The 24,835-nt window shown below is 38.5% G+C and overlaps 1 protein-coding gene across 5 annotated transcripts in view; it reads left to right on the forward strand.

The window, feature by feature from the left end:
* The window catches only part of NDFIP2 (Nedd4 family interacting protein 2), a 75,759-nt gene that overhangs the window by 45,738 nt on the left and 5,186 nt on the right, over nt 1-24,835 (forward strand). For all 5 annotated transcript variants that reach the window (XM_069601864.1, XM_069601866.1, XM_069601867.1 and 2 more), the window contains 3 exons: nt 8,338-8,431; nt 18,968-19,092; nt 23,658-23,724. In XM_069601864.1, the coding sequence (XP_069457965.1) occupies nt 8,338-8,431; nt 18,968-19,092; nt 23,658-23,724 (286 nt within the window). The remainder of the gene's footprint in view (nt 1-8,337; nt 8,432-18,967; nt 19,093-23,657; nt 23,725-24,835) is intronic.

The raw sequence follows: 24,835 nt of genomic DNA on the forward strand, positions 1-24,835 counted from the left end.
TGAAATATACCTTCTGCATTCCTTGACCCCCCTCATTGTTGTTTCTGTTGGTCTTTTCCTGCACCCTGTCTCAGACTGTGGTCATCTAGGTGTTCTTTTTACCATTAATGTATCATTTTCTAAACTTGATTTCAGGCATCTCCTGCACTAAGACTCATCCCTCCCACCCTTCCCCCTGCCATCCCTCTGACTTCCTCATGCAAGTTACCCCCACCCTGTTGACATCTTCACTGTTAATGAAGTACCTTTAGTGTCTTGTCTTTCTTTCTTATGTAGCTTAGATTCTGTGGTCCATAACTATAATTATAAATCATTATTTTCTATTCATTTTTTATACATTAGCACAGCCAGTCCAGTGACTCTATGAGTGTACTTGCAGTAGGTTAAAACACTCACAGGCAAGTCTGGGTCAGTCTCTTGTGGGCTCACTGCTCCTTTCTCCTGGGTCCTGGTGTGCACAAGGTTTTGTTTGTAACCTCTAAGAGTCTGTTTCACCAGTCCTGTGTAAGTTCTGGCAGCTCCGTGGTGGGGTTAATGGCAACCTCCTCCAAGAGGGTTTAGCTATACCCAGGTCTGCTGCACCCAGAGCCCCTGCCCCCGCAGCAGGCCACTGCTGACCCGTACCTCCGCAGGAGACATTCAAACACTCAAAAGCAGGTCTGGCTCAGTCTCTGTGGGGTCTTCTGGTGAGGACAAGGTTTTGTTTGAGCCCTCTGAGCGTCTCTGGCAGGTATGGAGTTTGATTCTAAACATGATTTTGCCTCTCCTACCATCTTGCTGGGGCTTCTCCTTTGCCCTTTGACATGAGGTATCTCTCTTTGGTGTCTGAGGAGGCCTTACAAATAGCTGAGAAAAGAAGAGAAGCTAAAGACAAAGGAGAAAAGGAAAGATATACTCATTTGAATGCAGAGTTCCAAAGAATAGCAAGGAGAGATAAGAAAGCCTTCCTCTGTGGTCAGTGCAAAGAAATAGAGGAAAACAATAGAAAGGGAAAGACCAGAGATCTCGTCAAGAAAATTTAGAGATACCAGGGGAACGTTTCATGCAAAGATGGGCACAATAAAGGACAGAAATGGTGTGGACCTAACAGAAGCAGAAGATACTAAGAAGAGGTGGCAAGAATACACAGAATAACTATACAAAAAAGATCCTTATGATCCAGATAACCACAATGGTGTGCTAACTCACCTAGAGCCAGACATCCTGAAATGGGAAGTCAAGTGGGCCTTAGGAAGCATCACTAGGAACAAAGCTAGTGTAGGTGATGGAGTTCCAGTTGAGCTATTTCAAATCCTAAAAGATGATGCTGTGAAAGTGCTGTGCTCAATATGCCAGCAAATTTGGAAAACTCAGCAGTGGCCACAGGACTGGAAAAGGTCAGTTTTCATTCCAATCCCAAAGAAAGGCAATGCCAAAGAATGCTCAAATTACTGCACAGTTGCACTCATCTCACATGCTAGCAAAGTTATGCTCAAAATTCTCCAATCTAGGCTTCAAGAATACATGAACCGTGAACTTGCAGATGTTCAAACTGGATTTAGAAAAGGCAGAGGAACCAGAGATCAAATTGCCAACATCCATTGGATCATCAAGAAAACAACAGAGTTCCAGAAAAACATCTACTTCTGCTTTATTGACAATGCCAAAGCCTTTGACTGTGTGGATCACAATAAACTGTGGGAAACTCTTCAAAAGATGGGAATACCAGATCACTTTATCTGCCCCCTGAGACATGTGTATGCAGGTCAAGAAGCAACAGTTAGAACTGGACATGGAACAACAGACTGATTCCAAATCAGGAAAAGAAGTACATTAAGGCTGTTTGTTGTCACCCTGCTTATTTAACTTACATGCAGAGTACATCATGAGAATGCCGGGCTGAAGCACAAGCTGGAATCAAAATTGCTGGGAGAAATATCAATAACCTCAGATACACAGATGATACCACCCTTATGGCAGAAGATGAAGAAGTAAAGAGCCTCTTGATGAAAGTGAAAGAGGAGAGTGAAAAAGTTGACTTAAGACTCAACATTCAGAAAAATAAGATCATGGCATCCAGTCCCATCACTTCATGGCAAATAGATGGGGAAACAATGGAAACAGTGAGAGACTATTTTTTGGGGTCTCCAAAATCACTGCAGATGGTGACTGCAGCCGTGAAATTAAAAGACACTTGCTCCTTGGAAGAAAACTATGATAAACCTAGATAGCATATTAAAGAACAGAGATATGACTTTGCCAACAAAAGTCTGTCCGGTCAAAGCTATGGTTTTACCAGTAGCCATTTATGGATGTGAGAGTTGGACTATAAAAAAAGCTGAGTGCCAAAGAATTGATTCTTTCAAACTGTGGTGCTAGAGAAGATGCTTGAGAGTCCCTTGGACAGCAAGGAGATCGAGCCAGTCCATTCTGAAGGAGATCAGTCCTGAATATTCATTGGAAGGACTGATGCTGAAGCTGAAACTCCAGTACTTTGGCCACCTGATGTGAAGAACTTACTCGTTTGAAAAGACCCTGATGTTGGGAAAGATTGAAGGCAGGAGGAGAAGGGGATGATAGAGGATGAGATGGTTGGATGGCCTCACTGACTCAATGGACATGAGTCTGAGTAAGCTCCGGGAGTTGGTGATGGACCATGGACGCCTGGTGTACTGCAGTCTGTGGGGTCGAAAAGAACTGGACACAACTGAGCGATTGACCTGAACTGAACTGAACTGAGGTTAAAACACAAAGAAAGAATTTACCAGGCCTACAAACTTGTTTGTCAGTTCACTTTTTTTTCTTTTTCTGTCGTTTGAACACATGCCACCCCAGGATTTGGGAATGATGGTCAAAGATTCCACCACCCCTTCTCCCCCATCTTCCCTGTCTTGGTAATCGAGTTAGTGATAGATGCATATGTTACTTCCTGTTCTGGTAAAGGAGTGGCTCTCTCGATAAAAGGGAGTGAGCTGTATGTATGCTGTTATTCTTCAGTCATGTAAAAAGTGGGGAATTCCGTACATTTTACTGTGGCTGCAAGCAGGACTAGAGTTTGTTACCTTTTTTTCTTGCCTTAGAATTTAGAGATGTCATTTCAAATCTTGGATTCATCCCCATTTTGTTCAGGAAAAGAACACAACATATGTCATGGAGGAAAGTGTGAATGAGGTGAGGGGCCAAGGTGGGGAGGAGCGTGTTTGTACGTGCAGCATTCTTACCCTGCCACCAACAGGCCAGCGCCCAACGAGTAGATTGTCTGATGGGTGAGCGGGTCAGGTTTCTTTCATCAGCCACAACCGTCTCCACACCTTCTCCCACTCCCGTCCTCCAGCACACACAGAGTTAAACATCATCATAAGTAGTTTGGGGCACATAAGATAGTAAACCGCAAATTTATTATTGATGCATTTTCCATCTGAGAGTTAAATAAGTTTCTGTTAAGACCGTGATATAAATATAGCTCAGTCAGTAAGGATTTTTGATGTTGGGAGGGGAGAGTTATGGAGCAGGAGGACAGATCTGTAAGGTGTGGAGGTTTTATTAGTACATGTGTGTTTATGTACGTGTTTGTACATACATTCACACACTCTCTTGGTGGCGTGGGACGGGAGCTCCTTTTCTCAGGGAATGTCTCCCTGGGGACTTTGGAAATGGTAAAGGTCTTTAGGGCTTTCCTGTGGCTCAGATGGTAAAGAATCTGTCTGCGGGGCAGGAGACCCAGGTTCGATCTCTGGGTTGGGAAGATGCCCTAGAGAAAGGAATGGGTACCCACTCCAGTAAAGGATGGTAAGGACCTTATGTCCTCTGTTGCCCTAACTTCCACTCTATTGGATCAGAACTAAAGAGAAAGTAAGAATCATTAAGTCTTGTTCTCTGTGTCTTGAGATAGAAGTGATTTTACCTTTTGGAGAGAAAACTGAAGTGTTACTGTTAGAACCTCTCACTGTCGTCATTTCCAGTGTCTTGTTTTAGAAAGTAATGTGATTCTCTGCCTGAATTGGAATATGCCCATAAAGAAAAGTTTTCTGTTTTTACTTGTTTCTGAGACCATTTTAACTCTAAGAGCTTGTGAAGATTGTGGAAAATTTTATGGAAAGTAGAAACAGAGTTGTACAAAGAAACTAACTTTGACCCTTGTAAAATATCTTTCAAATTTGTCTGTTTCTGTCCCCCTGCTCCAGCACCCTCTTTCTGCAGATTATCGTCAAGTATGAGTTTCTCTACCTGATTTGGATAAAAAACTGATCTGATTAGCACTTGAGTACTTCAGTTGTAAATAAATCTCAACTGGATTAACTGAAAGTTTATTTCTTAAACCCAGTTTCATTGGGGGAATATAGGTAGTCAGGACACTTGGAAACAATACTGTTTTCTACTGTTTCTTATTTTTATTGTGTAGGGTTGCAGGTATGGTTATGTGATGACTCAGTAGATTTACTAAAATGCATTACCCATTTTTAATATTTCTATAAAAAATAGAACCAAAGAGCCTCTTGATGAAAGTGAAAGAGGAGAGTGAAAAAATTGGCTTAAAGCTCGACATTCAGAAAATGAAGATCATGGCATCCGGTCCCATCACTTCATGGCAGATAGATGGGGAAACAGTGGAAACAGTGGCTGACTTTATTTTTCTGAGCTCCAAAATCACTGCAGATGGTGATTGCAGCCATGAAATTAAAAGACGCTTACTCCTTGAAAGTTATGACCAACCTAGACAGCATATTAAAAAAGCAGAGACATTACTTTGTCAACGAAGGTCCATCTAGTCAAGGCTATGGTTTTCTAGTAGTCATGTATGGATGTGAAAGTTGGACTGTGAAGAAAGCTGAGTGCTGAAGAATTGATGCTTTTGAACTGTGGTGTCGGAGAAGATTCTTGAGAGTCCCTTGGACTGCAAGGAGATCCAGTCAGTCCATCCTAACGGAAATCAGTCCTGGGTGTTCATTGGTAGGACTGATGTTGAAGCTGAAACTCCAGTACTTTGGCCACCTGATGCAAAGAGCTGACTTATTGGAAAAGACCCTGATGCTGGGAAAGATTAAGGGCAGGAGAAGGGGACGACAGAGGATGAGATGATTGGATGGCATCACCGACTCAATGGACATAGGTTTGGGTGGACTCTGGGAGTTGGTGATGGAGAGGGAGGCCTGGTGTGCTGTGGTTCCTGGAGTTACAAAGAGTCGGACATGACTGAGCGACTGAACTGAACTGAACTGATGAAAAATATTTGAATTTCACATAATTCACTTTATAAAACTTTTAAACATGGCTTGCCACTTAGTCTCATCTTATAAGCATATAGTAGATAGGATTCATTTTTTTGTACCTTGTTTAAAATTGTGAGTACAATTTTGACACAAAAGCTAGCACTTGATAAATTATGCACAACCCCAAAACTATTTCTAATACCTAGCTGTTACCTAGCACATCCTTGGTGTTTAGTAAATAAGTTAATTAAGTTAATGGATGCTTACTTTAAAATAGCCAGTGTGGGAATTTAGAAAAAATACTATTGTTGTCCTAAGACAGCTGTTTGTTTTAAATTTTTTCTTAAAGGGCTTCTAAGTCAATGTTTAATGTAATTGAAATTATTGTGTGGCTACCATCTTTTATTTTTTTAAGCATTTTATGTATTTTCTGTTATGTTAATGATTGAGTGAGATCCCATGGAATCAGTATACTCTAATATAGGGGCCATTCCTCTCTAGTGAACAGTTAGAATCTTTTTAAGAGTGTGTTTCCAGTGTTAGTGTTATAAAGGATATCTTTGTGTATATGTCGCCTGTCTTTGTAAAAATGATGTCCCTATGGTAAAATCTCTTGGACTGGACTGGTGTTTCAGAAGAATATGAAATATTTATATGCTTGCCATTATATTGACAGTATTTACTTGGAGCTCCTACTATGCTTTAGTGTTTATTTCTTGAATTAGCTTAAAATGATACAAAAATTTATTAATACGTATTTAATCATTGCAAGTGATTACACTGACCATCAAAAGGTTGCCTTGGATATAGGATTGCAGAGTTTAAGGGATCTTTTTGCCTAAATAATGAGCAGTATGGTTTTGAAAATCTTTTTCCTTCAGGAAAACAATATGTGTAGTGAGACAGCCGTCCTTGGATGGAAAGAACATTGGTGTCCTGGGTTCAAGTCCTGCCTTGACCTAGCTAATTATATGATCTTGGGCAGGGTACTTAGCTTTTCTGAGCTCTGTCTGTACCAACACAAAGTTGAAACAAAACACCCAGAGAGAGTACGTGTATGTAACATGGAGATAATATATTTGTAGATCAGGTCATGTCACTTATTTGTTAAAAATTCTGTAAGACCTCCTAGTTCACTCAGTAAAACTCGGGGTCCTTTTGTGGACTCTCTGACATTTCTTCCTGTTTGCTTTCAGTGGTTTCAACCATGTCAGCTTCCTTGCTATTTCTGTAACATGCCAGGTCTGATTCTATCTTAGGTCCTTGGCACTGGCCTGTCCCTCTGCCCGAAACACTCCTCTGTGAGATATCTGTATAGCCACCGTACCTTTCCTCTCCTTTAAGTCTTTGCTCAGTGTTGCCTTAATGAGGCCAGTGCAACCTCCATGTTTAAAACAGTAATCCTTACTTAACATTCTAAACATCCTCCCCCCCCCCCTTTTTTTTGTGGAACATTTACACCTTTTAATAATTTTATAAGTAACTTGTGTGTTATATCTTTATTTGTTGTCTGGTTCCCCTCACTGGGAAATAGGCTTCAGAAAGACAGACATCTTGGTTTTACGTACGTTCATGTATCCCAAGTACCAGGAAGTGAAGTCTTATGTAGAATGGGTGTTTGTCAACAAAAATACTCAATGTTTGTTGAATATTAGAGGCAATTAGTGATAACAGACTTTGTATGTACGTTCAGAGAACTTTCTCAACGTTTACAAGCAACTACATTAATGTGTTTGTATAATTTTTGTATACAAAAGCATTGTACTGTACAAATGACTTTCACTTAGTATATTTTGGAAATTGACATTTATTTTTAAATATTTGCTGTTTGAATTTCATTGCGTTCAATATACAATAATTTATTTCACTGGTCTCAGAATTATCAACGGTCTGAGATTTTACCCTACTTGCAAGCTGTCTGATTAGCTTGTCACTGTTTTTGGATGCTCACAGAAGACATCAGACAGAAACTTTATTATTCACAGCAGCAGAAGTAGTAGTCAGAGTATTATCATTTGCTCATGCCAGTTTCCTGAGCTTCAGGTCCCACAGGGCAGCTCAAACAAGGCCAGCGATGCCTCTACTTGTAGTGTGGAACCCTGAGTTTAGGGGAACCCAATATTTTCTAATGGTCAATAAGCACACCTACCTCTCTGCTCTGGTGAAAGTCACTCAGTCACATCTGACTCTTTGTGACCCCATGGACTGTATAGTCCAGGAATTCTCCAAGCCAGAATACTGGAGTGGGTAGCCTTTCCCTTTCCAGGGGATCTTCCCAACCCAGGGATTGCACCCAGGGATCGAACCCAGGTCTCCTGCATTGCAGGTGGATTCTTCACCAGCTGAGCCACCAGGGAAGCCCAGGAATACTGGAGTGGGTAGCCTATCCCTTCCCCAGGGGATCTTCCAGACTCTGGAATGGAACCGGGGTCTCCTGCATTGCATGCAGATTATTTACCAGCTGAGCTTTCAGGGATCCCTGCTCTAGAGGGGGATACTGTTTGTCTCTCTCAAAGCTGTGTACTATATAAACATCCTTGAAAAGATAATACACAGCCAGTGCCTCTACCTGGAAGATGTAGTAACCCCGAAGACACAGATAATTGTCTCCTGAAAGTAGCCCACTACTGATGGGCATTTATATTGTGTCTAATTTTTTACCCTTATTAACATTGCTGCAGTGAATTGTCTTCAGTACATCATTTCTTACAGGTGATTTTCAAGAGCTGGAGTTACTGTGTCAAAGGATGTATACATTTTAATTTTTGATAAATGTTGCCAGACTGCCAACCCTGGAGTTTGTATCAGAGTTCACTGTTGATTATGAAAAATCCTTTCTCACTTTGCACTAAGGTAGCAGTGTCATATCTTTCTTTTGTGGTACCATTTTCATTGATACAGTGTTACTCAGTTTTTATCTATTTTGTGTTCTCTTTCAAAGTTTCTCTTTTTAAGGGTGCCCATGGAAACTAAGAATTACTGACATTTTTTGAGTACTTATTACGTGCCAGAGGTCGTATCATCTCAACCCTTTTGCTTATATATTACATTGAGGACATTAGACTTAATTTAAATTTTTGCCTTTTCACTTAAGATAATAAAGTTGTAATTAGTTTAGTGAACTATTCTAATGGTGAATTTTTTACAGATTCAAGAGGAAGAGTGTCCACCAAGAGATGACTTCAATGACGCAGACCAGCTCAGAGTGGGTAATGATGGGATTTTCATGCTGGCATTTTTCAGTAAGTAATATTTCATCTCCAGACCTTTTTCTTGCAGGTGTTAGTTGTGTGTGTATTTAAAGTAAAGTGGACAGTGAAGGAAGACAAGTATTGTCAGTGTGTGTGACATTGTTTAAAATGTAAATTGCTCTTGATATTGAACTAACTGTGATCATATGTTATGATGCAAGTCCTTGAGTTTGTTCAGCACCTACCAGGTAACTTTATATTGCAGTTATGATGCTAGATGCTTACTGTATAGAGATACATATAAGCATATTGAAAGCTAGATATGTTTTTGTATGTGAAATTCTACATGTCCATTTGGGGCCATAGGAATATGTATAATGAAATGGTAAATTCTGTTTTTGGAGCAGAGAACATCCACTTGAGTGTCTTTAAACAGGAGGTAATCTGGGCAAATGGGACAATGTGATTTGAGACACAGAAATAGGAGTTTGTCCTATTTGTGGAGAATGGTGAATCACTAGAAGACCAGAAACCTGAGGAATAGTTATTTTAACGTTTTGCAACATTCTTAATTTAGCATTGGACTTTATAAAGTAGATTATGCTTTAAGAAGACTTCGGTATAGTCTTCATTATTTCAATTCCTAACTCAGGGATTGGCACATAGTACACTCAGTAAATAATAATGTGACACTCAAACTGTTTAAATTGCTAAAGTAATTCTTAGAAACCCAGTATTCAAGTAAGTAAATTTATCAAGATTATGATAGGGTTAATTTTTGCCCTCAACTAGTTAAGTGATCAAGCTTTCATACCTTCTTTGATAGCATGTTGACTTAATGTATTTCAACTGTATAGTTAATTTTGATAATAAAACTGAGGAATGTTTTACTTAAAGTACCACATTCAACTGTAATAATAGGCAGTATAGAAAATACATACTTCCCGAGTTGAATTACTTCTGAGTCTAAAAATTCAGTTACCTTTTCCTCCATTTTGAAATGGTTTCTTGCTTCTTTTCTTTCTTTCATTTCATCTGCTGAAGAATAGAAGTATCAGAAGTATGTGGATGGATATGCAGGCAGTTATATTTTCCTCTTCAAATTTACTAAATTATATGCAGGTTGGCAATCAGATAATGTGTATGTAATATTTATATCTTGTGGTTTTCGTTACAATTTGTCATTAGATATGTTAAGTAAGGGACTTCCCTGGTGGCTCAAACGGTAAAGAATCTGCCTGCGATACAGGAGCCCTGGGTTTGATCCCTGGGTTGGGAAGATCCCCTGGAAGGGAACAGCTGCCCCACTCCAGTATTCTTGCCTGGAGACTTTCATGGACAGAGGAGCCTGGTGGACTACAGTCCATGGGCTGCAAAGAGTTGGACGCGACTGAGTGGTTAATGCACACATGCTTATATGATGAAAAGGAAAGTCACACTTTGGCTGCAAAATAATTCTTCTTTGTTCTATTAGTCTATTAGTACTATTGTACTATAAACCTTAACTTTTTTCTTAGTTCAACTGGTAATTCTTTATATTAATAACAGGATTCCCACATATTTTCTTTACAAAAAGAGTAGCGTAAACATTAATTCCTTTCATGGTTGTCTTTTAAGAAATCTTAATTGGTAAAGGAAGAATTTAAATTTATTGTAGTTATTTGTAGTATAAATACCTCTTTCTTAGAAATAAAAACATGTTATTTGACACCATCTAATTATTTGACTCTAGCTTAGTTATCATCTCTGCGTTTCTGTATTTCACTTAACTGTGCTATCTTCTTCTCAATCTGTGTTTTTACGTCTGAAAGCATTTTACTGATACACCAGTGTTGTAAATGCACAGTAATCTAGGCACTTGGTTGCCTCTGTTTTTGGTCAGTGGTGGTATATTAATTGATATGAATGTAAATGTTTACATTTAATGTGTTAATGTGAATTATCTGCTTATTATTACAGTTTTATTAAATTAAGTTTCTACAATTTATATCTTTATGCTTCCTATTAGAATAGGAACCTTTGTAGACAAATATTGCACTGATATTATAAGAGTAAGATTATATAAATTGTCACCTTCATTTAGGGATACATTTCTTTGGGTAAAGGCTATAGGCCAGTGCTTCAGATTTATTTGTAGTCACTGCCATCTAGTGGCTATCTACAAATTGCAACGTGCTACATTTTCCACGTAGTAAGCAATACAGTAGCCATGCAAGGGCTAGCTACTCGGGTATTCCATTACCCCACTCCAGTACTCTTGCCTGGAATATCCCACAGACAGAGGTGCCTAGTAGGCTACAGTCCCTGAGGTCGCGAAGAGTCAGACATGACTGAGCAACTTTACTTTCACTTTTCACTTTCATGCACTGGAAAAGAACATGACAACCCACTCCAATATTCTTGCCTGGAGAATCCCAGGGACAGAGGAGCCTGGTAGGCTGCCGTCTATGGGGTCGCACAGAGTCGGACACCACTGAAGCGACTTAGCAGCAGCAGCAGCAGCTAGTTGAGCATGACTTAGCGACTAAACAGCAACAAGCTGTTGTTTAGATTCTCTTCTGCTGTCTAAGGTCTGGAAATAGATTTTCTTTAACATGGTTTATAATTTAAACATTTCAGATTATATAAGTTGTACAAATGAAACTGTAGTGATTTTCAGTAAGAATATTTCAATTTAAACCTTTTGTTGGTTTAATTTTACTTTCTCTGTTTTCACCATCCACAATTCAGTCTCTTCCTACATGTTACCTTAAAGTTTACACATAAATTTGGTAAGATAGTTGCTTGCTCATGTTCAGAAAATGTAAAGAAAGAAATGTGTATATCCCCTGATGATGCTTTGCTTCTTGTAAATCCTTTGAAGGATTATATAAGGCATCCTCCAAAATGCCTTATATATGCCTTATCTCCTTGTGTCACTGGGGCTTCCCTGGTGGCTCAGAGGTTAAAGCGTCTGCCTCCAATGCGGGAGACCTGGGTTCGATCCCTGGGTCAGGAAGATCCCCTGGAGAAGGAAATGGTAACCCACTTTAGTATTTTTGCCTGGAGAGTCCCATGGATGGAGAAGCCTGGTAGGCTATATATAGTCCATGGGGTCGCAAAGAGTCTGACACGACTGAGCGACTTCACTATTCCTTATGTCTGAGCCGATTTTTAACAGACTTTCTCTCAAAGGGAATGAAATAGAAGTCAGGTATACTTCTGTTAGTTAAAAGCTAGAAATTAAAGTTTGGTTCATTGGATAAGTGACATTCTGTGGAAATTACCTTGAACTCTAGTGCTTAAAAACATAATCTGTATTCTGCTTAGAAAACTCTTCTGAGGTTTATCCTTTTGTACCATGTGTGAGTCTTCATATCAGCGTGCTGTCATAATAATTAATCACTTGCATTATTCCCATTTTAGACTTGAGGGAAACATGGTTAAAGAGATACTAGGTTGTTCGTAATTTGGGCTTCCCTGGTGGCTCAGACGGTAAAGAGTCTGCCTGCAGTGCTGGAGACCTGGGTTCAACCACTGGATCATGAGGATCCCCTGGAGAAGGAAATGGCAACCCACTCCAGTATCCTTGCCTGGAAAATCCCATGGATGGAGGAGCCTGGCAGGCTACCGTCCATGGGATTGCAAAGAGTCGCACACGGCTGGGCTACTTCACTTTCACTTTCAAGTAAGTTTAAAAAGAATTAGAAAGGTGTTTTGAAATGTGAATTCTGATTTGTAAGAAATTCTTCCAGTTCCATTCTGCATTCCCGCCAGCGGTGAATGAGTGTTCCTATTGCTCCATCCTCATCAGCATTTGGTGAAGTGAAGTGAAGTTGCTCAGTCATGTCTGACTCTTTGCGACCCATGGACTGTAGCCCACCATGCGCCTCTGTCCATGGGATTCTCCAGTCAAGAATACTGGAGTGGGTTGCTATTTCCTTCTCCAGGGTATCTTCCTGACCCAGGGATTGAACCCAGGTCTCCCACATTGCAGGCAGACGCTTTAACCTCTGCACCACCAGGGGGTACTGAAGAGTTTAAAACATTTTAGAAATTTAATAGTTGTGTGGTGGTATCTAGTTGTGGTCTAATTTGCATTTCCCCAATGATTAGTGATATTGAACATCTTTATTCAGTAAGTACTTTCAAGTACCTACCATGGATGAGTCATATAGGCGACAGTTCTTAGAGAGGTTATCTTGGTACCACGCATTGATTGCCTTGTTAGGCATCAGTGACTTACTCTTCATATAGAGCTAGGTTTTTATATAGCTTTGGGCTCACGTATTGTAATTGTATCCAGAAAAGGGAGATATCTAAGAGTTGTAACTGTACCTTAAGAAACTCATAATATTTGTGAAGTATTAAATTTTATTGAATTTATTCTGTTTATAAGGAAAATAATTTTTTGGTCATTTCGTTGCTTGTAGTTTAATGGAAATGGCTGAAAATTAATACGTTGTTAGCTTCATGTTTTTCTCTGTTGATAGTTTAAATAAAGAGAATTGCATGAGGATAAGACAGAAATTTGCCTTTATGCAGTTCAGAATCAAGTATAGTAAAATCGATTATTCTTTGGGAATTTACTGTATTTGAAATGTGGTGCATTTATATATAATGAGGATTTTTCTTTGATAAAATTAATAAGTGCTTAATGTCAGTATTATATTGGTGTTCATTCATTTGTAATATTCACTTGTTTTTAGAGCAAGTATCAAATTGTTTAAAATTTAAACATTTTAAACTTTTCATTTTTGAAATAATTTCAAATTTAGGAAGAAAAATGCAGAAACAGTACAATTGGCATATAGCTTTCATCCAGCTTTTCCAAGTGTTAACATACATAACTTTAGTGATCAACGCTGAGAAGTTAAATTAACATCATGAAATAACACTGACTAGTTTGTAGACCTTTTTCAGATTTTCCCAGCTGTCCCACAGATGTCTTTTTCTTGGTCTAGCATCTGTTTTGGGATTACGAATTGTATTGTGAAGTGAAGTTGCTCAGTTGTGTCCGACTCTTTGCAACCCCATGGACTGTAGCCTACCAGGCTGCTCTGTCCATGGGATTTTCCAGGCAAGAATCCTGGAATGGGTTGCCATTTCCTTCTCCAGGAGACCTTCCTGACCCAGGGATTGAACCCAGGTCTCCCGCATTGTAGGCAGACCGTCTGAGCTACCAGGGAAGTCATTAGCCTCTGTGTTTCCATCATCTGCCTCAATCCAGAACAGTTTCTTAGTCTGTTTTTGTTTTGTAACAATTTTGATTCTTCTATAGAGTCCTGGTCAGTTATTTTGTAGAATGTCTTTCAATTTGGATTTAGCTAGTGTTTCCCAGTTATTAGATTCAGGTAGTACATTCTGCCCCCCCTTCGCACCGCCCCCTCCACCACCAAGAATACCGCAGAAATGCTGTGTTTTCAGTGTGTCATATCAGAAGGCAATGATCTAGATACCTTATTACTGGGTATCTTGTTACTAGGTATCTTATTACTAGTGATGTTAACTCTCATCAGGATAAGGTAGTGTCCCTCAGCTTTCTTCACTGTGGAGTTACTCTTTTCCCCTTTATTATTAATACATATCTTGTGGCTATTGAAAATTTTAAAGTGTAGCCATACTAAGTTAATGGATAAACTATAGTATATACTACTGCTTTCTGATTACCCGACAAATTCTTTGGGTAGGTGGGAGGTATATATACAAAATGATCAGTGTATGCAAGTGTAAAAGACTTGGTTGCAAAAAAAGAAAAAGACTTGGGGGCCACAGTCCTACCTACAATGCTTCTTACCTTGTGACTTTGTGTGTAGAGCCTGACTGTTCTGAGTTTTCATTTGCCCTTCTGTGAAAGGGAATCAGTTTTTATCTCGTCCTTCTTAAAAGGCTAATGTAAGGATCAAATGAGTTAATATAGTGAAATGCCATGAATTATGAGTGCTGTTAAGTGCAGGTGGTGTTCTCCTTCCTCATGCTTAACTGAGACTTCACCTCTCAGTTCCTGTAAGTCATTTGATTGGCAGCCTTCTTTCAGATGCCATTCACCTGTCTGAACCTGCCTTATTTGCTCTTAGGGAAAAAAAAGGACCGCAAGCGGAGAATTGTAATTGGAGCAACACTAAGCATACTTTACCAACTTTCCTGTGCTAATTTTCCTATTTCCCTGTTATTTACTCCCCCAAATCTTACTTTTCCACAGGAGTATAGCTTATAGGAACCTGTTGCTTCTCTGGGTTCCATCTTGGGCCTCGCTATGTTGGGAATAGGTGACCGCCACCTTTTTTTAAAAAAAAAATTTTGATTTATTTTGCTATGCCAGGTCTTAGTTGCGACATGCAGGATCTTCAGTTTTCACTGCTGTCTGTGAGATCTTTTCAACTGTGGCATGTGGATTTTTAATTTTGATACATGGGATCTAGTTCCCTGACCAGCCGTCTGCAAGCCAGGAAGAGAACCCTCACCAGAAACAGAATTTTCTGACTCATTGATCTCAGACTTCTGATTGGGAGTGTGGAGTCAAAGCCACTTGACCAGCAGGAAAGTCCCTTCCATACACCTTTCAAGCTTCCTTATTTTGTTCTAGCTCTCTAGCAGAAAATGCATAAATGAAGGTGGAGCTGAAAGAAAAGTATTCATGTCTTCTCTCTTAGGCATGTATTGATATCTGTTTACCTGTCTCCACTACACATTCTTTTATGGATTTGCCATACCTAAGGTTTAGTGTATGTTTATTAAATCCTTTTCCTGACGATTCAGACATGTCTTAGCAGTACTCAACGTTTTGGCACCAGGGACCAGTTTTATGGAAGATAATTTTTCCACAGACCAGGGAGGAGGGGGGATGGTTTTGGGATGGTTCATGTGCATTGCATTTATTGTGTATTTTATTTCAACTGTTACATCAGCTCTACCTCAGATCTTCAGGCATTAGATCCCAGAGGCTTGGGACCCGGTGAGGATCCAGAATGGAATGCTCTGCCCTTTCTCTACCTTAAAGACTTACTCAGCTTTACTTTCTGTCTTACAGGCCAAAAGGCATAAAAAGTGGATCTATCTATGCTTCAGTCGTCACAGCTTCTCTGTTTCACTAGTGCATGTGTATGTGAGAGCAGTTAAAGGTGATTAAGTTACATGTTTGTCTGTTCAGGCTGCTGTAACAAAATATCACAGACTGGGTGGCTTAAACAATGAAAATTTATTTTCTCACGGTTCTGGAAGCTAGAAGTCTGAGATCAGAGAGCCAGAAACTTTGGTTTCTGGTGAGGGTCCTCCTGGCTTACAGATGGCTGTCTTCTTGCGGTGTCCTCACATGGCCTCTCCTCTGCGTGTGTGCACAGAGAACTCTCTGCCGTCTCTGCCTCTTCCTCTAGGGACTCCAGTGCTGTTGTATTATACCTTTACCCTTATAACCTCAGGTACTTGTGACTCCCTCTTTAAAGGCCCTGTCTCTACGTAAGTCACACGGGGGCTTAGGACTTTAATCTACAAGTTTCGAGGAGGATGCAGTTCAGTCAATAACAAATTATATCACGTGAGCACAGTTGATAGGAATTCATACCGCTGGTGGAGCCCCTAAAGAAAACATGACACCTCATTAAGTACTTTTTCGTCCTTTTGAATCTTGTTCCTCTTTAAGGCACAGTGATGTGTCTAGTAGATGGTGGTAAGTCTGATTTTGAAGAAACTGGACAGTGTTTAAATGCTTTTTTCCCCCAAAGCTAAACATGTACATGCTCAGTGGTACAAAAAAAATAACACTTTTGAAATATTTTACTGTTTTGGATTTCTCTGTCAGTGCTTCCTGTGTTTTAATGTAGGGAAGATACCTGTGACGTGAGATACTTGCAATATGATAGAATGTTCATAGCACACTGGGATGGGGTGCTTAGGACTGGCGGTGTCTGTCCTCTGCCCCAGACCTCTCCTGCCTGCCCTAAGATTTGAGGAGAGAAATACCTCAGCTTGTCATTAGCACATATGTAGCAACCAATTGGTAATCTCCGCTGCTGTTTGGTAATGTCAATTCTTTAAATAGATATAAAACTGGTTTTGTTATCTGCTTTCCCCACAGTTAACGCAAATATCAGCCAGTTAGATAGAGAGCTGCTATATGCAATAGATTATTCTAGAACAATGGAAATGTTCTATCTCTGTTGTCCAGTATGGCAGCTAAAATTAGAGAATAAACAAGCTTTATATAGTGTAGTGTCCCTGGTGGCTCAGATGTAAAGAGTCTGCCTGCAGTGCAGGAGGCTCAGGTTTGATCCCTGGGTCAGGAACATCCCTGGAGGAGGACATGGCAACCCACTCTAGTATTCTTACTTGGAGAATCCCATGGACAGAGAAGCCTGGAGGACTACAGTCCATGGGGTAGCAGAGTTGGACACCACTGAGTGACTTCCACACTTCTACACACTTTATTTATAGTAGTGTCTCCTGAAATGTTTTTGGCAGGAAAGATGGGACCTACTCTAATGTGGAGAGATCGTTTTGTATGTATAGGGATGGTGGCAGACATTTTTTAGCAACCACCATGTGCCAGGTGCTGTGCTAAGCTTTTTACATTCTCACTTAATCCTCTTATCAATCTCATGAAGTCAGTGCTTAAAGATAAGAGAACTGTGGCTCAGCAGAGGTCAGCAGTGAGTCCAAGGCTGTATATCCAGTGAGTGAGTTGTGACTCAACACACAAGTCTCTTATTTAAAAATTCATTTTTCTGGCTATTGTATCATCATGTATTATAGCTTCCCATTAATGATCGAAAAGGCTGCATCTAGAAAGTTTTAGGAAGGAAAAAAATGATAATAGTAGGGGCATTGCTTCAAAGAAATAGCCATTTCATTTGAACTTATCTTAAAACATTTCCTCTAGGTCTTTAGAATTTTGAAAAACCAGAATTTCTCTAGGTAATTTACTTTATTCTCCCTGGGGCTTGGTTGGAGATATTTAGGGTGAGAGGATGAGCAGTGAACAAGACTTATGTTCAAGTTGGTCTTTAGTTTTATTATTGCTATTATAATTGTGATATTGTTGGTATCTTGAACATAAATATGGCACTCTGATTATATCTCAGGGACCTGGGAATGGTTTATGCTACAAATAGTAGGAAACCCTTACTCAGCTGTTGTAAACAGTTAGGAGACTGTCCCATAAAAGCAGAAGTCTCTGGATAGGCAGACGTCAGGCACAGACTGTGTCAGTGCTGTGGCTCTGCTTTACTTTCTTCTTCCCGAAAACAACACACACACACACGCTCACGTGCACACAAACCCTCCCACCCACCATCTACCCATCCGCCCCTCCACAATCCACCCCAGCAGACTTAGGATGGTGGTTTAGTTCTCAGGCTGATAGCAGGATCATGGCAGCAGTTTCAGGTATGAGGATTAAATGTGACATCCACTGGAAGAAGAAGGCCTCTTCTTTTTCTTCTTCTTTCTTTTTTTAAAGCTTTTATTGTAGAAATTCTCAAGCTGGATGAGAGTATATTAAACATCTCTGTAGGATTTCCTTGGTGGTCTAGTGGTTAAGACTCAGTCTTCCAGTGCAAGGGGGTGCAGAGTTTGATCCCTGGTTGGAGAACTAAGATCCCACATGCTCTAGGATGTGGCCAAAAATTTAAGCACACACAACATTGTAAATCAAGTCTATTTCAGTGTAAAAAAACAAAGCATCTGCATATCCATCACCCAGCTTCAACAAGGATCAATTTAGAGTTACTGTCATTTATCCTAAATTCCATCCTCTATGTCCTTGCTGTGTTTTTAAGAATGTTTTTCAGAAGTCCTATTTACAAAATAAAATCACTGGCAGGGGATTTGGGCCTCCTGTGATTTTTCCCGGACTGCTGAGGACTCACCTTTGGGGGCCAAGTACGGAGTCCAGCCACCCCTTTAATACAGGCTCTAGAAGTGGATGGGTTCCTGGGAAGGGGAACCACAGGTTTTGTTAGGTAGGAGGAGGCTGTGAACAGTATTTGCTCCTGGAACATTAGTATAATTTATATATTATTAAAATACATAATTTATTCAGCTCATCTTTAATACTGCTCTTTTAAAAAGCTGATTTGGTCGGCTGGTGTCTTAGACTAGACTTTTTGGGTAGGATTGCATGGCAGCCACTTTGTGACTTAATTTTTAACTGGTTTAAAATTACAGTTTCACCTTTTGGATTATAAGCTCTAAGGTATTGATTCTTGACCAAACTGACAAGAAACCAAGCTTACCCATTTGTTAATGGATAGTAAACAACTAAAGACATTTGAAAAAGGTAGACTACAGTCTGTAAGGACGACTTAATTAGTACAGAGTTAAAAGAAAGAGAACTGCTATTTCCATTGAGCAGTGAAGTATTATTTATATTCCATGAAGTAGTAGTGGCGTTAGTCGCTCAGTCATGTCCTACTCTTTGAGACATGATGAATTGTAGCTTGCTAGGCTTCTCTGTACATGGAATTCCAGGCAAGAATACTGGAGTGCGTTGCCATGCCTTTCTCCAAGGGATCTTCCCAACCAAGGGATCAAACTCAGGTCTTCTGAATTAGATCTCTGTTTATTTGTTTCCAGTGTGTGGTCTTTTAAAAGAATTATTTCTCTTGCTTTCAGTGGCATTTATTTTCAACTGGCTTGGATTTTGTTTATCCTTCTGTATCACCAACACCATCGCTGGAAGGTATGGTGCAATCTGTGGATTTGGCCTTTCATTGATCAAATGGATCCTTATTGTCAGGGTGAGTGTCTTGATAGCCTCTACCACTTTAATCGCTAAAATTAAAGTACATGAAATTTCCTGTGTGATTTGTAAATGTTCATTTTGTATATTTTGTGTATATGAGTTCAATTATTTTGAGACTTATTCTTAACTTCTGTCCTTAATTATTATAGTGATCTCTGTGGTGTGAACATTTTCTGACTGTATTGTATGAGAACTCGTTAGTATGTGGAAAGAACTTTGGAATCAGATAAATTTGAGTTTGAATCTCATCATTTTTATATCATTGTTCTGACTTTTAAGTTTTTAAATCGTTCAGAGCGTTAGTTTCTTCATAATAGATAATAGGTGCCTTTCAGTATTTTTGTGAGATAAGAACAGGACATATTTTGAGTACCTTGCCCAGTTACTGCACAAGTATATGTGCTCAGTGAATCATGGCTGCCACTGTTGTGATAAAGCATAGGTCTGCTTGGAATTAGTTAAGACATAAACATTTCCATTGGCTAGTGAAATTATCATGGATTTAAATATTCTCTTACTGAGCCACTGGGGAGGCCCCCAAAAGTAAAAGTACACGCCTTTAAGATAGTTATTAGAACTCATCTTTTCCTTTATCGGCTTCCCTGATAGCTTAGTTGTTAAAGAATCTGCTGCAGTGCAGGGGACCCCGGTTCGATTCCTGGGTTGTAAAGATCCCCTGGAGAAGGGATATATTACCCACTCCAGTATTCTTGGGCTTCCCTTGTGGCTCAGCTGGTAAAGAATCTGCCTGCAATGTGGGAGACCTGGGTTCAACCCTTATGTTCCTTCTAAGCCTTTCTTCTCATTTTCCAGTTGTTCTGGAAATCACCCTCTGTCTCCCTCATGTCATTTACAAAATAAAGTATAGGGAGATAACAGTAAGTTCTTTCCTTTGTCCCATCTCATCAAAAAAATAAAATTTTTGTAACCATTGCACAGGTAGTACTATTGTTAGCATAATCTTCCCCCAGCTCTTTCCCTTTGCCTCTTGAAGGCCCCTTTGATTCCTTTTTACAAGGATTTTCCCCTGGTTTCTTCAGCTAGGAAAGTGGCTTTGTTAGTTACTCTTATTAAAAGTAGCCCACACATTTAAATGCTATATACAATTAATAAAATATATACTTTCCACAAATCATGTGTATTTAAACAATGACTTCTAATTGAATGAGTCAAGTCCTGAAATTTTCAGTAGAACCACATACTAATATGTCAGCTTCAGTGCTTCAGACACTTCATTTACACACGTGCGTTATCAAATATCTTAAGAAAATCACCCATTACAAAAATACTAAAACTGAATTTTATGTGTTTTTTCATTAATTTTAAACTTATTTTATTACTTCCCAGGGTTTCAGTAATCTTGTCAGACCGTGTCTCTGTTCAGACCAGATTATAGGCTGTGGTTATTAAACAGTCCCAGATTCTTGGTGGGACCTGCAAACTGGCTTCTTTTAAGGTGATTAAAACCTGGCCATTGTAAGAACTGCCCCCTGGCAGTTCCTTGTTTTAATTTTATTTGAAAAATGTAAAGTAGGTTCTCATCACAAGCATAAATCTGTTAGGTGTTATGAGGCATGCAGAGATAAAGAGACAGTCCCTGCCCCTGCAGAAGTTACTAGTAGGAAAAACTCAAGAGTTGGAACTAGATAATCTAGTCCAACCCTGGTTATGTTAGTAATAGAATTAATGACTCTTATTCAAATGGGATTTCTGTTCTGAGTCACAGAACATGGAAAACGATTTGACTTTCTCAGTTTTCCTAAGGTTATTGAATTGCTAGTATCATTGGCAACCAACTCCAGTATTCTGCCTGGAGAATCCCATGGACGGAGGAGCCTGGTGGGCTACAGTCCATGCGGTTGCAAAGAGTTGGACATGACTGAGCAACTTCACTTTCAGTATCATTCTAGAACATAAAAATAGATCAGTGCATTATATGCAATGTTTGACTCTAGTATATTAAGGCCTAATTCTCTCGTAGAACCCCAGGTTGTGAAGAAGTTAGATTGTCTCCTCATCAACTCCAGTCAGTGTGATAAGATGGGACCTTAAATTCAAAGACTGGAGTTTCTCAAAGTTTTGTAAGGAATTTAATAGCATGAAGTTTAATCCTTGGGACTGTTTCCCTTTAAAATACCTTTACTGAGTCAAGGTTAATGTTATACCTTCAGTGTATATTGAGAATTGATATAAAAAAAGGATTTTAAGGAATGTTCTGTTTTAAAATAATAGTTGTCATTCAGTGAGCACTTACTATGTTCCAGGTATGACTCATTATAAACACCGAATAATCCTGTGTCATCCATCAATGATGCTGGAGACAAGCTAGCCCTTTTATTGATGATGAAACAGAATAAAAAGCCTAATAGCTTGCTGAGTGTCCCACAGTTTATGGATTAGAATCTAGCTTGACTTCTGTTCAGTGCCTGTTTCCCTAATTTTGTACTGCCTCTGTAACTTTGACTGTACTTTGGCTTTTGTTACAATACTCCAAGCAATAAATTCTCCTTGGAGTTCAGTGCTGAGGGAAAGGTTTTTTCCTAAAAGCCTGGCATTTCCTTTTATTAGATAATAAGTAATTTATAAATCACATTGCTGCTTTTCTTTTTGTTTCTGAATTGCTGTGAGCCTCACATTTAGTGTAAATATGTTTAGCCCAAGATTCTCTCCAAGGCTTTTAATGTTTTTATTATTTAAAATTGCATATATATTTTAGTAAAAGCTGACAGTTCCTTTTAAAAGTAGACAGGAGGTAAACAAAAAAATACTGCTGTCATATTAACAAAATAAAATCATAATTATTTCAAAAAATTTAAGTCAGATAAATTCTTATTGTTCGTTAATTTATTTTCCAAAGTTTGATTTCTTGCAGCCTGTGGTTGACTACTAAATATGAGTTATTAAAAAACCCAAAACACAACTTGACTGAGCCCTCTGATTTTTTAGTATTTTGAAACACGTTTGATAACTTACTAATGAGCCCCAAAGCTTATTAGTTTATTCTTTTCATGTAGTGAGTTTTTCCCTTTGACTTCAAAATGAAGATAATTGTATTCTTTACTTGGGAACAGATAAAGAACAGCTGCAGGTCAGTACTTCTGGTGAAGAATTACAGTGTTCTTTTCTGGTTGCCTCTTGTTGTGGATATTGTACATTAAATATATTTTAAGAATTAGAAAGGTAAAAATGTGTGGTTTTAGTTCTTTACTCCTTTTGTTCTTATAATCTCTAAAACCTATATGAAAGCCGTTTGTTTCTTATTAATCATTTGATTAAAAAGTAATGCAGCTGTCCTACTTTACAAGCTATATTTTCACAGTTTTCCAATTCTTCTTTCATTGTACATATTTTAAAGGTATAGGAATACATGGGCCTTGTATCTATAATGGTACTTTGAAATCTCTATTCTTTGAAATTTCTCAGACTCAAAGCTGAGAACTTAGATCATGGTTCATGTATTATAAATACTTCCTGGGAAATTACTTTAAAAGCTTTAAGAAACATTTAGATACCCTTCAGTGGATGTGCTTTCCCACACAGTAACATTATTTACAGTTTGTAAGCGTTTTTATTCTTACCAAACTTGTAAGATTTTTTTTTTTTAATCTTTTGTGGAAATTACCAGTGAAAAGTTGGAAATAGTTATGTACAAATTTGGAAATAGATACATCTGAGGACAAACATGCTTTTAACAAACTCATTTTTAGTTAAATTCAGGTTGGAGACTGGTAGAAACAGAGTAGATAAAACGAACAGGAAAATGAGACAGATCTAAAAAGAAAACTTTTTAAAAATAATAAATCATCATGTCCATAGTCAAATCAAGGAATAGATACCTGTGTTCAGTGTCATCAAACCCTACCTTCCATCTGTCTGTTCACATTCTCATTTCACAGAGAATTTATAAACTGTCTACCACGGCCACTAATAGGAACTGTTGAAATGCCACTTCAAGGTTCATTTAGCTGTTCTCAGCTCACTGTTGGGAAATGAATCCTGGAGCATCTAGTTTGAAAATAAAAAAGACTCTAATGAGTTGGGGGTCTTTATGTGCCTAGTATTCTTGGCAGTGATTAACAGTAGGGGGTGTGCAGAAGGTCAAAAGCTCTTCTTTTTAGAGGTCAGCAGAACATCCCCATCTGATAAGATTAAACTAACGTGGCTTTTGGTGTTAATATCTAAAGCAGCGGGTTGCTGTAGTGTGTTTGGGATGGTAGTTGTGGCTTTGAGAGATTATGAGAAAAGAACTGACATGTGAACTCTTTAATGAGAAAAATGTTGGATTCGGATACATAACACTTACCTTTCTTCCTTACAGGCAGTTTGAAACATTTTTATTTCTTAAATATTTTGCATAAGTTTGTTTGCTGATAAAAAACTTCTAAAAGTTTTTTTTCCTCAAATAATTTTATGTGTAATATTTTTCTTTTCTCTTTTTCTTTTTGTGCTATTTTATGTGCTGACGATTATTTGAATTAAATCATTCTGAAACTGAGGTTAATTATGATTTTCAAATTTAGGTCCATAAATACAGTAAATATATTTATGTTCATTCCATAGTTTTCTGATTATTTTACTGGATATTTCAATGGACAGTACTGGCTTTGGTGGATATTTCTTGTACTTGGTAAGTTTATTCTTAATGCATTTCAGTATGACTAATTTGCATTTAGTTTAACTTTGGTATTTCCTAAAATTGTAAGATGTAAATATACTGTGTTATTTAAGTGAAAGAAAAATTTTCTATTGAAAAATTCTCATATCCAAACACATGTCATCTTGGCTATCCAGATAGTTCTACATAACACTCTGGTTTCTGATTTAAAATTCAGAGCCTGTCAACAATATAAAGAATCAGTGGTTGAATGAACTGAATACTGCAAAACTTGAAAATCATAAGATGATTAAAAAATAATTGCCTTCAGCATTTATTTTGGAACATAGACATGCGTGAGTTTCTTTTAATGATCGTAGGAAATGTTGAGAGGAGGCTAATTGGATATCCTACCTATTCTTTTATTTTTGGATCATTGAAACATTCTTTACACTTTTGAAGTGCACTCTGCATTAATCATTAATCAGTCAGGCGTAAGGGAAGGCTTCATGCTTAATGATCACAGTGCTTCTGTTGCGTTTTCTTCTTACCAGGCGTGTCATTTATTAATATTGATGAATTTTATGGATTTCCAATCTGTGTTTTCTTGTGTTTTCCTCTTTAGATGTATGATAATTAAGTTAATCTTAAAATCACATTATACTTGTAATCCACATTTCAAATTTATTTACCAGCATGAAAAATACAGGTTGTTTCTCTTTAGGTTTAGGAGCCCACATTTCTGTAGTAAATTATTTGTACCGGAAAACAGCACTTCAGTAGGTGGCAGTGTTCTCCTGGCATTCTTATTTAGTCCTGCTGTTGCATCTGTAGGATCTTTCAGGAAACAAAATCTTAGTGGTCAGCGAAGGTCACTAAAGAGCCTAGATTCTTTTTCTGATAATTATAGTGAAATTATTCCAATTATTTGCATATCTCTTGTGATTTTGTTGGGGTGTCAGATTGGACAAAAGTTTAACTAGTTTTTTTGTCTTGTTACTTGTTTTCTGACCGATTCTGTGCTTGACTGAGTTTCTTACTCAAAAGTGAAAAAAATTTATAATGTCTTTTAGATGTTTAAGCACATTGAGTGAGATTCTTGCTTATAAATATTATTAGGGGATTGAAGAGTCTTATGAAGACA

This window comes from Ovis canadensis, chromosome 10 (assembly GCF_042477335.2).
Source record: "Ovis canadensis isolate MfBH-ARS-UI-01 breed Bighorn chromosome 10, ARS-UI_OviCan_v2, whole genome shotgun sequence".
In the NCBI taxonomy this organism is placed as follows: Eukaryota; Metazoa; Chordata; class Mammalia; order Artiodactyla; family Bovidae; genus Ovis; species Ovis canadensis.